The 12,850-nt window shown below is 36.3% G+C and overlaps 1 protein-coding gene across 2 annotated transcripts in view; it reads right to left on the minus strand.

Moving 5' to 3' along the window:
* Positions 1-10,216, minus strand: part of LOC134531723 (28 kDa heat- and acid-stable phosphoprotein-like) — a 61,031-nt gene extending 50,815 nt beyond the window's left edge. The window contains exon 1 of one of the 2 annotated variants that reach the window (XM_063367564.1): positions 9,998-10,216. In XM_063367564.1, the coding sequence (XP_063223634.1) occupies positions 9,998-10,007 (10 nt within the window). In that variant the 5' untranslated portion in view covers positions 10,008-10,216. The remainder of the gene's footprint in view (positions 1-9,997) is intronic. The other variant, XM_063367562.1, reaches the window with a different exon arrangement.
* Between the last annotated feature and the right edge of the window lie 2,634 nt (positions 10,217-12,850).

Raw genomic sequence — 12,850 nt, forward strand, 5'->3', positions numbered from 1 at the left:
AGAGTGGATGTATTACGTATTCCTACTTGGGGTGGAGATTTCTTACGTTCTTGATCATGGGTACCAACTGGGTTTTCATTATGTCTTGACTTATGCGGTTTTTGTACCAACGTGAAACCTTCAGAGTCAACTCGCTGGTTATTGTTAGAGTTCCTGATCGTGCGCGTTTCTTGCTGACCAGAAAGTAGGTCACTGCGCATGGAGCTGTTGCTGGGTATACTCACTGCACCATTAACTTATCACCTTATTATTGGGCGCTCTTTTAGTCACTTGGCTGTAAGATAAATCTGAGTTTTGCTTTATGTATAAGCTTTTTTTGATCTCTTTTAACTCTTGTTTTATTAAAGAGGATTCTTCTCATGAGTCAATTAACAATGTTTTAAGCACCGCATTTTCACTCTTAAGCTCATCAAACTTAACACAGAGAGATTTTACCATATTAATTAGTTTATCCATGTTGGTGTCTTGAAGTTTCAGAGTAAATGAAGGTGAATTTGAATTTTTATCCAGGCTGTCGACCGAATTAGTTGACGATTTTTTCGTAGGCAACCTGAACATGGCTAAATTAGTATTATTAATACAGTTCACAAATGCACCATCTTGTAAGGGTAAGGGAAACCCCTTAAAAGTCTTGCTGATCTAGTAGAGACAAATCAATATTGATAGTTATCACACTTTGAACATCAATAATTACAACAACCGAGTGCGTGCACAAGACACGTCTGTCCGGCTTGAACTCCCGGCCGACACTGTGTGCTTTAACAATTTTAAAGCATCTTCTGGTTAGTGAGGCTGTAACATTCGAGAAGGTTTAAAAAGAAAGGAGGAGACAAGCGAGACACTGGCGCGACACTCTGTAGCCAGCAAGTTATTTTTCACGCCTCAAAGTTAGTGTATTTTCCAGTAGTCATGGACTAGTAATTTAGTTGATCGCTGTATCGGCAGCCAATCAGAACGAACCTTGAGGTGGAGTGATGTGTCTTTCCAGACTTTCAGAGAAAAATTCTAGCAGCATATTACCCTAAAGGGTCATGTTTCTGATTTGCTTCCCCTTGTTTTCACCTTTGTAAGAGAAGGCAATTTTGTAGTTCAACTAGTTGTCACTCGATTGTCGTCGCGTGCGGTCGCATAGTCGGCAGCTCATTAAATTTATATTTATGAGCAGAATTTTATGCATGCTAATTGGAGCCAGGTTGAGTTTTATCCATTTTTTAAAATTTTCAATTGGCTATTTAAATAGAATTTTCGACCCTAGGCGTCTGCATATGACCAGGGTGACTGTCAACACCCTCCCGGGACATATCCACAGGATATTATACCTTATTAAAAAGCTTAATTAAGTGACTTAATTTTTTGACGTGACGTCTAATAAATCGATGAACGCCGGCTGCACGCACGAAAAAGTGTCCCACTACGGATGTCCCACTACGGATGTGTCCTATTTGCTCATTGTACGCATGCGTGGCATCTCTCTTCATGCTCATTGTAGGTCCTATGCATGCGTGGCATCTCTCTTCCACTCGATTGGAACGACCATCGATTTGACTTTTCAATCATATTTTCGTCTTTTGAATTATTAATATTATGCAATTTAACGATTGTCCACCGATTTTCAGCACAATCGGTACAGTTATTTAAAAGTAATGTTGAATATTCAAATACATTTTGAACCAACAATGGTGTTTTACAGTTACACATAATAATTCAAATTACAACCGGGATCTTTTGCACAATGTTTTAAAAAAATATTGTAACACATTATAAATAAGATTGGTGTATTTGGGATGCGTATTTGTTATAAAATCGAGTTATAAAAACGAAATAATATTATTCCCCTACCGTGAACAAAATTTTTATAAATGTATATATAACATCTGAAACTATTTACTATCGAGTTTGGCCTCGTGGGTGAGCGTTCAGCGGCGCTATCTTCTAATAGTAAGGTTGTTGGTTCGAATCCATCCCGGCAGGTGCGAATTTTTTTGTACTTGTAAAAATAAATACGGCGCACGTAACATTTCAAAAGTAATAAATATATTTCAATAATGAATGCAAATAAAAGTAAATTTATTAATTAAATTGTACATTTCATTTCACTCCTTTGTATCCATACAAAATAGTAATAATTCAATAAAAATGATTCAATTTTATTCATAAAAGTATGCAGAGGTAGATTATATCATACAAAAGATAGAAAAATTTAAAAAAAAAATTCTTCCTCAAAGAATATAATATTTTTAATGCCTAAATGGTTTGTTTGCAAAAACCTATTACGGCTCAGTCTCAGGCCGAATATGATATTTCCTTTTCTTCTGGATCAATCATTTCATCAATGTTTTGTTATGACGTCACGTTAAACTATCGTCCGTAAACCAACTTTACAGAAAACCAATTTTTTTTTCTCTCTGTAATTGAGCGACGAGCCACCGTAATTGTGCGCTGAAAATCATCTGGACATATGTAAGTTGTGATCAACGTGATGTTTTGAAAAGATCATAATAAAACAAAAGACTGAGCAGAAAATTATTTTATTTAAGAATTCTAGCAGATAATACTACACCCTTGAAAGAATAGCTTCCTCAATGTTGGCAAAAAAGACAAACTTATAAACATAACTTCAAAGTCATTGCATAAAAACATAAACTATCCAATGCTTAAAATGTATTGTTACTATTGTGGGTTGCTTAGCCAGGCCAATTTGGAATGTAACAAGATGACAAGCAGTTTTTTAAATAAAAATAATTTAATTTTCCACTCAATTGTAATGTAATTCTAACTATTTTTCCTTATTCTTATCTTAAGTGGATGTGAAGTATAAGTAATATTGCCAAAAGCACTTTTATACTACTTCACATATTTTGCAAATTATATACTTAATACAGACAAATGTAAGCGAAAATATTTTCTGTTGAAAAGAATTAGATAAGTACGATTGACGGAAAAGAAACGTAAATTAAAAGCCAACTATGAAATAATGAAGGAAGTTGAAGATTTTTTTGAAGATGATTTTAATACGAGATTATGGCCTGGCAAGAAAGATTATGTGACGAAGAAAGGAAACCACAAACAAACCAGAATTATTTTGGATACTTTAAGCAATCTTCATTAGTCTTTCATGGAGAAGTGCGGTATCACGATTTCATATTCTTTATTCTGTTGCCTCAAGCCATTTTGGATAGTACAACCGAATTGCAACAAACGTAACACATGGCTCTGTATTACTCATGCTAGGTAATATGGATTTGATTCTTACGGCTCTATTCCAAGCCAAAATTATATCTGTATCAAATCATCAAAATCTACTTACTGGAATTTGTTGTAGCAGGTATAACGATCAATGTCTTATGCAAGATTATGCAACTTGCAAAAATAAAGGACTTGAATACCAAGAATTTGATAATAGTATTCAAATTGTCTATCAAAAGTGGGAATCTGTCTCCAAAAACATAACTGATCCCAAAACGCATAAGACAAGAAAGGTGACAAAATATATGAAAAAGTCAAACCAGATTTATCCTTGTGATTTAATCATGCAGTTAAAAAACAATTTGAATACTTACCTTCACCAAGAACGAAACATCGTGAACCAGCATTCTGCCTTCAAGATTAAAAAAATTAATTTGACAAAAAAAGAAGCTGTGATTCACATGGACTTCAGTAGAACTAATTAACCAAATACTCAGAAAAGATTCAAGCAATCCATTTCGGAGGTTCGCGTCAACAAATAAGTCTGCACACGGTTGTAACTTACACGTAAGAGGAGGCATCAGAAGAAATAAAAACTACATGCTATTGTTCTATGTCACAAAATTGTTGTTGAAAGTACAATGTCACTTATTAGCTACTTAGAGTACATTTATTTGTTGTCAAAGACACTAAAGAATCTCTAGTTTCACATTAAAACAAAGAATATAATATAAAAATAATACTCTAATGGTATGTTGAGTACAATATTTAATAAAAGTAAATTTAAATAATTGTTTTATGATGTTAAATCTTTCCTCTGATCAGAAAAGTATCTACCCTGGTCTTAATGTCCTTACCCTGCCTTATGTATTTACCCTGGCTTTATAAAAATTAACTAAAAATGTATAAATTGACTTGCCCTTCTATAAATGTATACTTAAAAGGAATTAAAGTCGTTATATCCATTTTAAATTTAAAAAAAAAAAATCAAAATTTTATCCTTCTCCGCACCCCCTTTGTATTTTGGACAGCCTATCGTAGAATGACCCATATATATATATATATATATATATATATATATATATATATATATATATATATATATATATATATATATATATATAAATAAAAGCCCTAAAAAGAAATAAAATTTGCTTGTCATTAAATACACGTAATTCAACAAAATTAACCAATTTAACAGAATTAATAAATTCAATTTAAAACTATTGAATTATTGTAGATTGTCTTTACTTAGTGCCAGAAAATTTAATAAATTTTATTAAAAAAGAAAATATATAAATCAATTGAATTTCTTAGAAATCAATCTAAATATAATGCTATTTCACTGGAATATTAAGGAACATTCAGTAATAGTACTCAAAAACATACCCATAAAGATCTTTTTACACTGAAAAAATATAAAACAGCCAAAGAAAATCTTTTAAACTAAACTCATATTCAGGAAAATTTTGAAACATTTTCATGATTTAAAGCAGTTGAAACAGCTCCATATTCTTTTTGGATGCAATAGACAATCTTTACACATTGCATAAAACATGGCATTAATGGTACACTAATACAAAGAAAGTACTAAACAATCAAATCTTTTTCAGGGAAGTAAATACTCTGAATTTTGCAAAGATGCCTTTGCAGTATGTATCATCAAAATAGGCGAGACTACAAAAAACATGATTCTCAGAGTTTAATTTTTTTTTTACTTTGAAACAGTGCCTACTCTAGGAGATAACCAATAAATAAGCAATTAAAAGAATGTCATTTATTACAATATACATAAAATATTCAGGTTAAAAATTATCTTATTGTATTCTCACTTAAAACCTTTCCCTTTAATTACTATTCACCTTATTTCCATTTTCAATATAGGTAGTAATTTTAAGCATTTCCTGGTCTTTATAGCCTCCTGACTAATGAATTACTTAAAAACCAGTCAAGTAAAAACTTCTTTTTTTTTGGGATAATAGAGTAAGGATGTCGTGTCCTGCATTTGGCCTCAGCCCCCTTGTGCGAGTGCTACATGCTCATCCCTAAAACAAACATGGCTGCCCCGACACCGCAGGATATTTTTTACCTAATCTCTATGTCTAAGCTAGTATCCTGTAAGATGGTGATGCACCTGGCGCCAATAGATGGCGCCTGCTGCAGAATGTAAATAAGTGGGATTCATTGTGTCATTACTCAGGGAAGGAGCAGGCTTCCGCTCGTGTTGGGAGCATCCCGAGTGTCAGAAATCAGCATATGATCAGGACAGTAAGTGACATCTTATAGAACATGCTGCAAAGGCTCAATCTGTAAATATTGACTGTAATGATAATGTAACCGACTTGTATATAAGCTTGGCTTGTACTGTACCAGTCAGAGATCCTTGCCCCAGAGAAATCTGGGGAAATAAAGCAGGAATTTGGAATTTGGTATTACTTTCTGCTCTCCTCTCCCCTCCTCTCTCTCCTTCCTCCCTCCGGAGCGGCCTTCGGGATTACGCTCTGGAATCCTTCGCTTGAGCGGCCCTCGGGATTACGCTCTAGCATCTCTTTTCCCCTGGAGCGGCCTCTTGAGGATTATGCTCCAGGACCCTCCTCCCTGGAGCGGCCTTTCGAGGATTACGCTCTAGGGCCTTACCCTCCCTCCCTCCTCCTCCCTGTCGCCCCGCAAGAGGATAAGCCACAGCCCCGCTCTGCCTGGCAGACTGCATGCCTACAGGGGCTGTTCGAGAGTGACGACTGAGGACATCACACCCCAGGAGGGTGTTCACCCCACTGCAAGTCACTCCAGCACTGGACGCTGTTGCCGGGACACGTCAAGGTAACATTAATTTTTCAATTTTTTTTTTCCCAAATGAGCCCTTTAATTCACATTTAACCACAGGTAGGAGTTAATGAATTAAAGCTTAATGTCACACTGACATGAAGGGTTGATGAAATGAGAACGGAGCATTGACAAGATAAATGGGTCTTTCTGAAGGAGTCTATATATATAAAAAAATAATAAATAAATTTAAAAACTAATTTTACTTCATGACATGTTTATCAATAATTATTTTCAGGGCATTGTGTTAAGTACTTCAAGTAGTTTACCAGTAGTTTAAAAGTTTTATAAAATCATTATGTTAGGTTTATATATTACAAATACTGATAATTGTAAATGATAAAATTGTGAGAATGGTTGGGTATAAGTTAGGTTAGCTGAGATTGATAGGGAATATTTAAAATAAAAATTATGTAGAGTTGGTTAGGTTACCTAATTACATTTTAAAAAAATTGGTAAATGTTCTGTATCATGTATCCAAGTTTATCTCTTGATCCTGAAGGTATGATCATGCATGCATTGATCCTGTGGTGCATGATGCTTGCTGTTTTAATTTAGTGCGTCAAAAGATCCTAGACAAACAAAAGCTTGAAAATTCCAATACAAGCAAATTATGTCACGTCTTGAAAAAAATTTTTCTTTTGTATTCAACTTACAATCATAATTCATTGTTACATCAAAATTTCATTGTTTATGTCCTAGATCTTTAGACGCAGTAAATTAAAACAGCAAGTATAATGTACCTCAGGATCAATGTATACACAATCATGCCATCAGGACCAAGGGATCAATTTCGATACATGAGAACTTATTTATACCAAAATTTTGTATTGGGGTCATTCTTGAGTGTCTTTTTATTATCCGTCTTGGTTCAGACTTTTGTTTGTTTTGTTTGTAATTCTCTGAATTTTGCTTATTGTGGTTGGCATTAGAATTTTTATATAGGTATTACTATTCTGTGTTTTTTTTAACTTACACATCGATATATTTGTGTATTGGTATGGCTTATACCATTCGTGGGAAAGTATAGCCCGCGGGCCAAGTACGGCCCTTTGGGCTAGTCAATCCGGCCCGTGACATGGTTTTGGAAACTCCTACAATTACACATAGGACAAAATGTATTTTCTGCATAGCTAAAATAGAATAACTGTGTTCTTCTCATTGCATTTTAAGTACGGTATTATCACATCTAATATTAACTGAGTTGGCACACAACCTCACGTAGGCGTAGTGCTGCAGTAGATGTCTGTAGATGGGTAGCATGGCGATGTGGAGTACAATGCGTGTGGCAGTGTTCACACTGGTGTATTCACAGTGCCTTGCCTGAAGAGCGCACCTGTGTCGCTCTGCTAAGTTCGGAACAAATATGGCGATACCATTTTTGTTTCGTCTGTTCTTAAGGTCAGTGTAGTTGGACAGTTACATAGTCAGTGTCAAGTCACCTCTGCGGCTGTGTGTCTTCCTTGTGTTTCTATAGTTTTGCTTTGTTGGTAGTGTTTTTTTTTTTTTAATTTTTGATTGTTACAATGGCAAGTAAAAAACATAAAGTTGATTCAGATTGTTGTGTTTTTAAAGATGAGTGTACTTGGAAATACTTTTTAACGCCTATTAAGGATAAACCTGTGCGCCTCATTTGCAGTGAAGCTGTAGCCGTATTCAAATTCAACTTCTCACGACACTTCAAGACAAAACATAACAACGCCACTTATGACAATATGACCGAAGAAGAACGGAAGCAAAAAGTAGGAGCTCTAAATAAAAAACTATCAGGTCAGCAAAATATTTTTAAAAAACAAAACTGTTCTTAAAAGCTAGCTACACATGCCAGTTACATTGGTGCATATAATATAAGTTCTGTGTGATGTAAAAATCAAATATAAGTTTACCACTTGTAGAAATGTGTTTTGTTCAATTTTTTTTCGGTCCACCTAGATAATATTTATTTTATCTGGCCCTCCAATTAAAAAGTTTACCCATGTGTGGCTTAGACTATGAAATTTACACATCCAGTCAGTGACTCCTATTATTGGCAAACTACATAACTCAGCGAAGACTAGTTAGACAAACTGCTACAGTGGTGTATGCAATTAGAGGGCTGCGGGGAGACACTGCAGGAAGTGGGGAAGTTGGATTGGCAGGTTAATGGCAAAAGACCAGCTTATGTACGAGGTCGGTTCTCCCTTTGCTAAAGTTAAGTGCAACCATTTGCTTATGACTGTAACGCACGTAAAGTTCTGCAAGAAACTAACTTTGTCTTTGTGAAGTTTTCAAAGTCTGTCAGACTGACAAGCATAATATTCAAGATTTAATTGGGCTAGGACAGATCATATGATATAGTTACGTCTGTCCAATTTACAGAAGTTATACTTCAAGGAAGAAGACTTTTAGCTAATGTTCAATTTATCACTGAGCATTGATTCTTTGATGAATTTAATAGGTGACCACCCTTTATTGAGGACTTAAATTTCCCTGATAAATTTTTGAGCCATTTTTAATTTCATGGTAAATATGTTACGTAAGGTTAATAACGGTTTAAATTATCAATATATGTTCAAAAAGAAACTTGAAGAATGTTTTCTTTACATGCAAATGCTTCACATAGTTCCCTAGTCAACTTATGCATTAACCTTAAAATAAATGTCTTTAATTATAAAATGTTACTGATAATAAAGATGAAATATTCTCTTCTGAGTAATTTAACAAGTAATAGTGTGCTGCTATGACACTATGCTCTTAATAAAGTTAAAAGTTTAAAGTAAACGTACTGAGCATAGCAGCACATTTCAATATTTTAGTTTTTTTTTTTTTTTTACTTTTTATGGAAAAACTCTTTTTCAAAATAACTATTAAACCAACCTGAATTAAAATTTACCCCCAATTAGGCTTACGCCAGAAGCTTTCTCCCAAATTCCCTCTATCATTCCTTTAAAATTTCTCAGTAGGTCCTTCGCACCTCTCACGTCCCATACCATTTGAATAAGTCCATTCACTCCTGCAGTGACCCTCACCAGGAACAAGTGAGTACTTCCCTCTTTCTCTTTGCCTCCAACTAATTAATCCCTCTGTATCTTTCACTCATGGTCTCTCCTCCCTCTATCCACCTCTGTGCAACCTGTATCACCAGCCTTTTATCTGCCTTCTACCCAGTAGTATTAGCCACTCCAGCACCTACTCCCCTTCTTCCTATTCCCTTCTTCAAATAATCCTTACCCATCTCGACTGCCCTGCGCTGTACCTTCTATAGCTCAATAAACCGCATCACCAGACATGGGTACCAAATCTCTGCTGCTTATTTCATTATCGGCCTGGACAATGTGGAAAACACCTTTACCTTTCTTCATATTCCCTGTGAAGTCCTGCCAATCAGCCCCAGCAATCCCCATTCCTTTCTTTAACACCTGATGTACCTGCTTCCCCATCACAGATTGTTCTGAAAATAGTTACAGCTATGTACTTATACTTGTCTGCCTCTCTATTGCCTGCCCCTTCCAGCAATAAACTTCATTTAATACCATCCTCCAGTGAAAAAATAACCAGCTTCATATTTTTTTTTCCCCCTTTGTTTAATGTCATCCCATTCTCAACTCACCTATGCTCTAGCCTGTCCTGCTCACTGTAACATTCACCAAGTTTCTCACAAAAAATACGGGTCTGACCGTGACACGAATCAAACCAGGATCACCTTGGTTGTAAGTGAGAAATCTAACCACTACCCCACGATAATTAATGATAATGATAACGAACTTAAAAAATTATATTACACAATTACAAAAGAAAATGTTTTCAATTCTTACAGCGAAATATGTTGCGTTTCTGCGCAACATAACCTGCACATACGTGAACAAAGGCCCACATGCAGTGCGTCTAAACCACCAACACCGCGGCTAACCCATACGCAGTTAATGTAAATGCACATCTGACCAAACTTATGACATATACTTCTGATTTAAACGATTAAGTGTTCTATAGAAGTATAAAAATAGCTCACCTCGTGGCATCTTACGATTTTCGATGTACTTCCTTCGGTTTGAAATTTCAATAAACTACAACTATTCTAGTGTTTTAAGCACAAAATAAAAAACCCCGACAATACCACTAGCTTCAACAAATCAAATAAATAATAAAGTGTTTTTGTTATCAAAGACTAGGCTCATCATGGTGATAGTACTTCTCCACGCGAAACTTTCTGAGCTGTCCTCTTTGCCATAGAATAAAATCGTAAAAACGCATAGCACAATTTCCACATTTCATTATTTTAAAGATAAAAAAAGATGTATTCACATTTTCACATAACATTAGCATGTGCTTACGAACATTATTAAAGTGTAAAAAAAGTTATAAAAACGCATTTCTTAAAATAAAAAATGCTTCTACTAATTACGCAAAAATTCGAGCCCACTCGGATAACACTAAACTAAATTGAACATTTGATATCATCAATTATATTGTATATAAAAACGCAAATATTGCAAAATATTTCCAACCAAATAAAAACAATAGCAAATTCGCATTACATGGTATAAAAGCATGTTTCAATATTTTTATTTTATTACAATCAATTAACTCAAGATTTATTTACTATTTTAATTCCTATTTTTATTTATTTACATAAATTTAACACATGAAGTTTGGGTTCTAATTTCATGTATAGCCAAAAGAGAAATGTTTACTGTCCTCTCTAAATATGACTTGCAACTTCATTCCCCTCTTTAATTTTTTTTTAGTATATATAGCTGCAATTGGGTACAAAGTGCCCGGTGGCAAACATTCTCCCTACTTTCCCCTCACTCTCCTTCCGAACTGGTCCACACTCCCAGCCGACACACACTCCTCCTCCAGCCTATTCCATTCCCCTACTGTCCTCACGACCATCGCAGTTTTTCCCCTTTCTATTCTCCTCCTCTTTTGAAAACCTTCCTAGTATTTTCCTTCCTACTTCTAGGCATTCCCATTTTGACTTTTCCCCCCAGCTCACCCCATCATCCCACTCCACTCAGCACCTGGTACATCTTGACCAATCTCTCCTTCTGTATTCTATCCTTTAAGCTCTCCCATCTCATTCCTTTCAAGTGCAAGTGCATTCCATTCAAGTGCAAATACAACACACGATTCCTGCCTCCCAATGTGTATTTTAATTTGAATCAGTTTTTAAATATTGTCGTGTCCACCATTTTGACCTCGGCGAAGGACCAACGAACTCAGTGTCCTCTACTGTGGTATCGCGACCCCTATGGATACGTTGAGCCACTCCCGCTGCCTGTCTAAGTTTTTTACGGAATTATTAAGGTTGGAAAAGATCTCAGGGGTTTTAACGGGGGTTCGGCCTCGTGGCTGCAGGCAGGAGCGTGTCGCGGTTTGAAACCTACCCGGGCTGTTCAGGCCACCCAGGATGCCTTATAAATAACTGGTAAACGAATTGACACGACACTGCATTTTATTCAGAACCGATAAACTTATTGGTCCAGGTACTGGCCGTGTCTGTTGTCTGACTGCTGCGACTCGCGCGACCAGGATAGGTTGCAAAGGGGTATATACGGACTGATACAGTGGCCGACTGTCAACATGAAAGATGCGGCGGATAGTCGCGGAGCTACTGTGCTGCAACAACTTATGCAGACATTTACGTTAACATGAAGAATGACACAAATGTTCCTAAGTTATTTGCACTCTAACCTGTGGCGAAATATTAAAGTCCCGAAAAGTACGTACACCCGGTAAGCTGGAGGCATACACGTTACAGTCACTTTCTAATTGGAAATTACTCGGTTAGATTACTCATTACAAGTTACACATTTATAGACGTTGAAAATTAAGGGGCGAAAGTTAGCGAGTAAGAACTCGACACACGTTGCTAAGAGTCTTCGATGATAACAATTAAGTAGCTGTGAAGCCGAAACTGCGTAACTCAATTACGCTGTCCTTAATCTCTGGACACGAAATTACGTAGAAAATGCAAAGTTCCCTGTTGAGATAAAATTAATTAGTTACGAGTCGCACGAAATATCGCGCGACTGGGTGGGGTCGGCGCAGAGCTGGTAAAAGGATTTTAAGAACTTACACTATTGCTGATATGTGGATGTAGCGCGAAAGTTGATGGCTGTGCGTTCGCGGAGCGTCCGACCCCTGCGAGCTCCCGACGGTAACTGAGCGCGAGACCGCCCTGCGGCCTCGCGCCTAAACGCGTGGAGCGCGGGAAAACAGATCCGGCCAGTTTTGGGCTTAAAAGACATGTTACACAATATATGATTATAAAATAATTAGACATGATTTCCCTTTAAATTAATTATCTTTTAAATTGTTATTAAATTGGTTGTTTTTGATTTGAACAGAATAATTACATATTTAATTAGGCGCATTGCCACACCCGGACGGGCGCTGTCGTCGCTTTGGTGTTCGTCGCGGCGCACTTTTACACACTCGGCGGACATCACGCTTGGGCCTGTTCGATGCACTTAAGAGGGGTTGTTGTGACATAATGGCCTGTGCGAACCAGAGGGAGGACCGGCGGTCGGCGTCAACGTTAGTACCTACAGCAGCCCATAGACTGCAGTTAAAAATTCATAAATAACATCATAATATAACCTGTGATATAATCAAAGTGTTATGCAGGATAATAACATGATTTTTTTATATTTGTATCCTATTCAATAAGATGTAATTATGTTTGTAGACATGTAAAGACAGAACAGAGGTTAAACTGTGACTTAGTTGCATACGTAGCCAGGACGAACTTTTACTGACAGAGATTGTCCATTCATCCTTGGACGGTTAAAATCCCTTGGGAAATGTGCATTTTTCCTGCGGGCTATTAGCTGGGATGTGCCCTGTGACCCTTTGGGTT

Source organism: Bacillus rossius, chromosome 5 (genome assembly GCF_032445375.1).
Source record: "Bacillus rossius redtenbacheri isolate Brsri chromosome 5, Brsri_v3, whole genome shotgun sequence".
NCBI lineage: Eukaryota > Metazoa > Arthropoda > Insecta > Phasmatodea > Bacillidae > Bacillus > Bacillus rossius.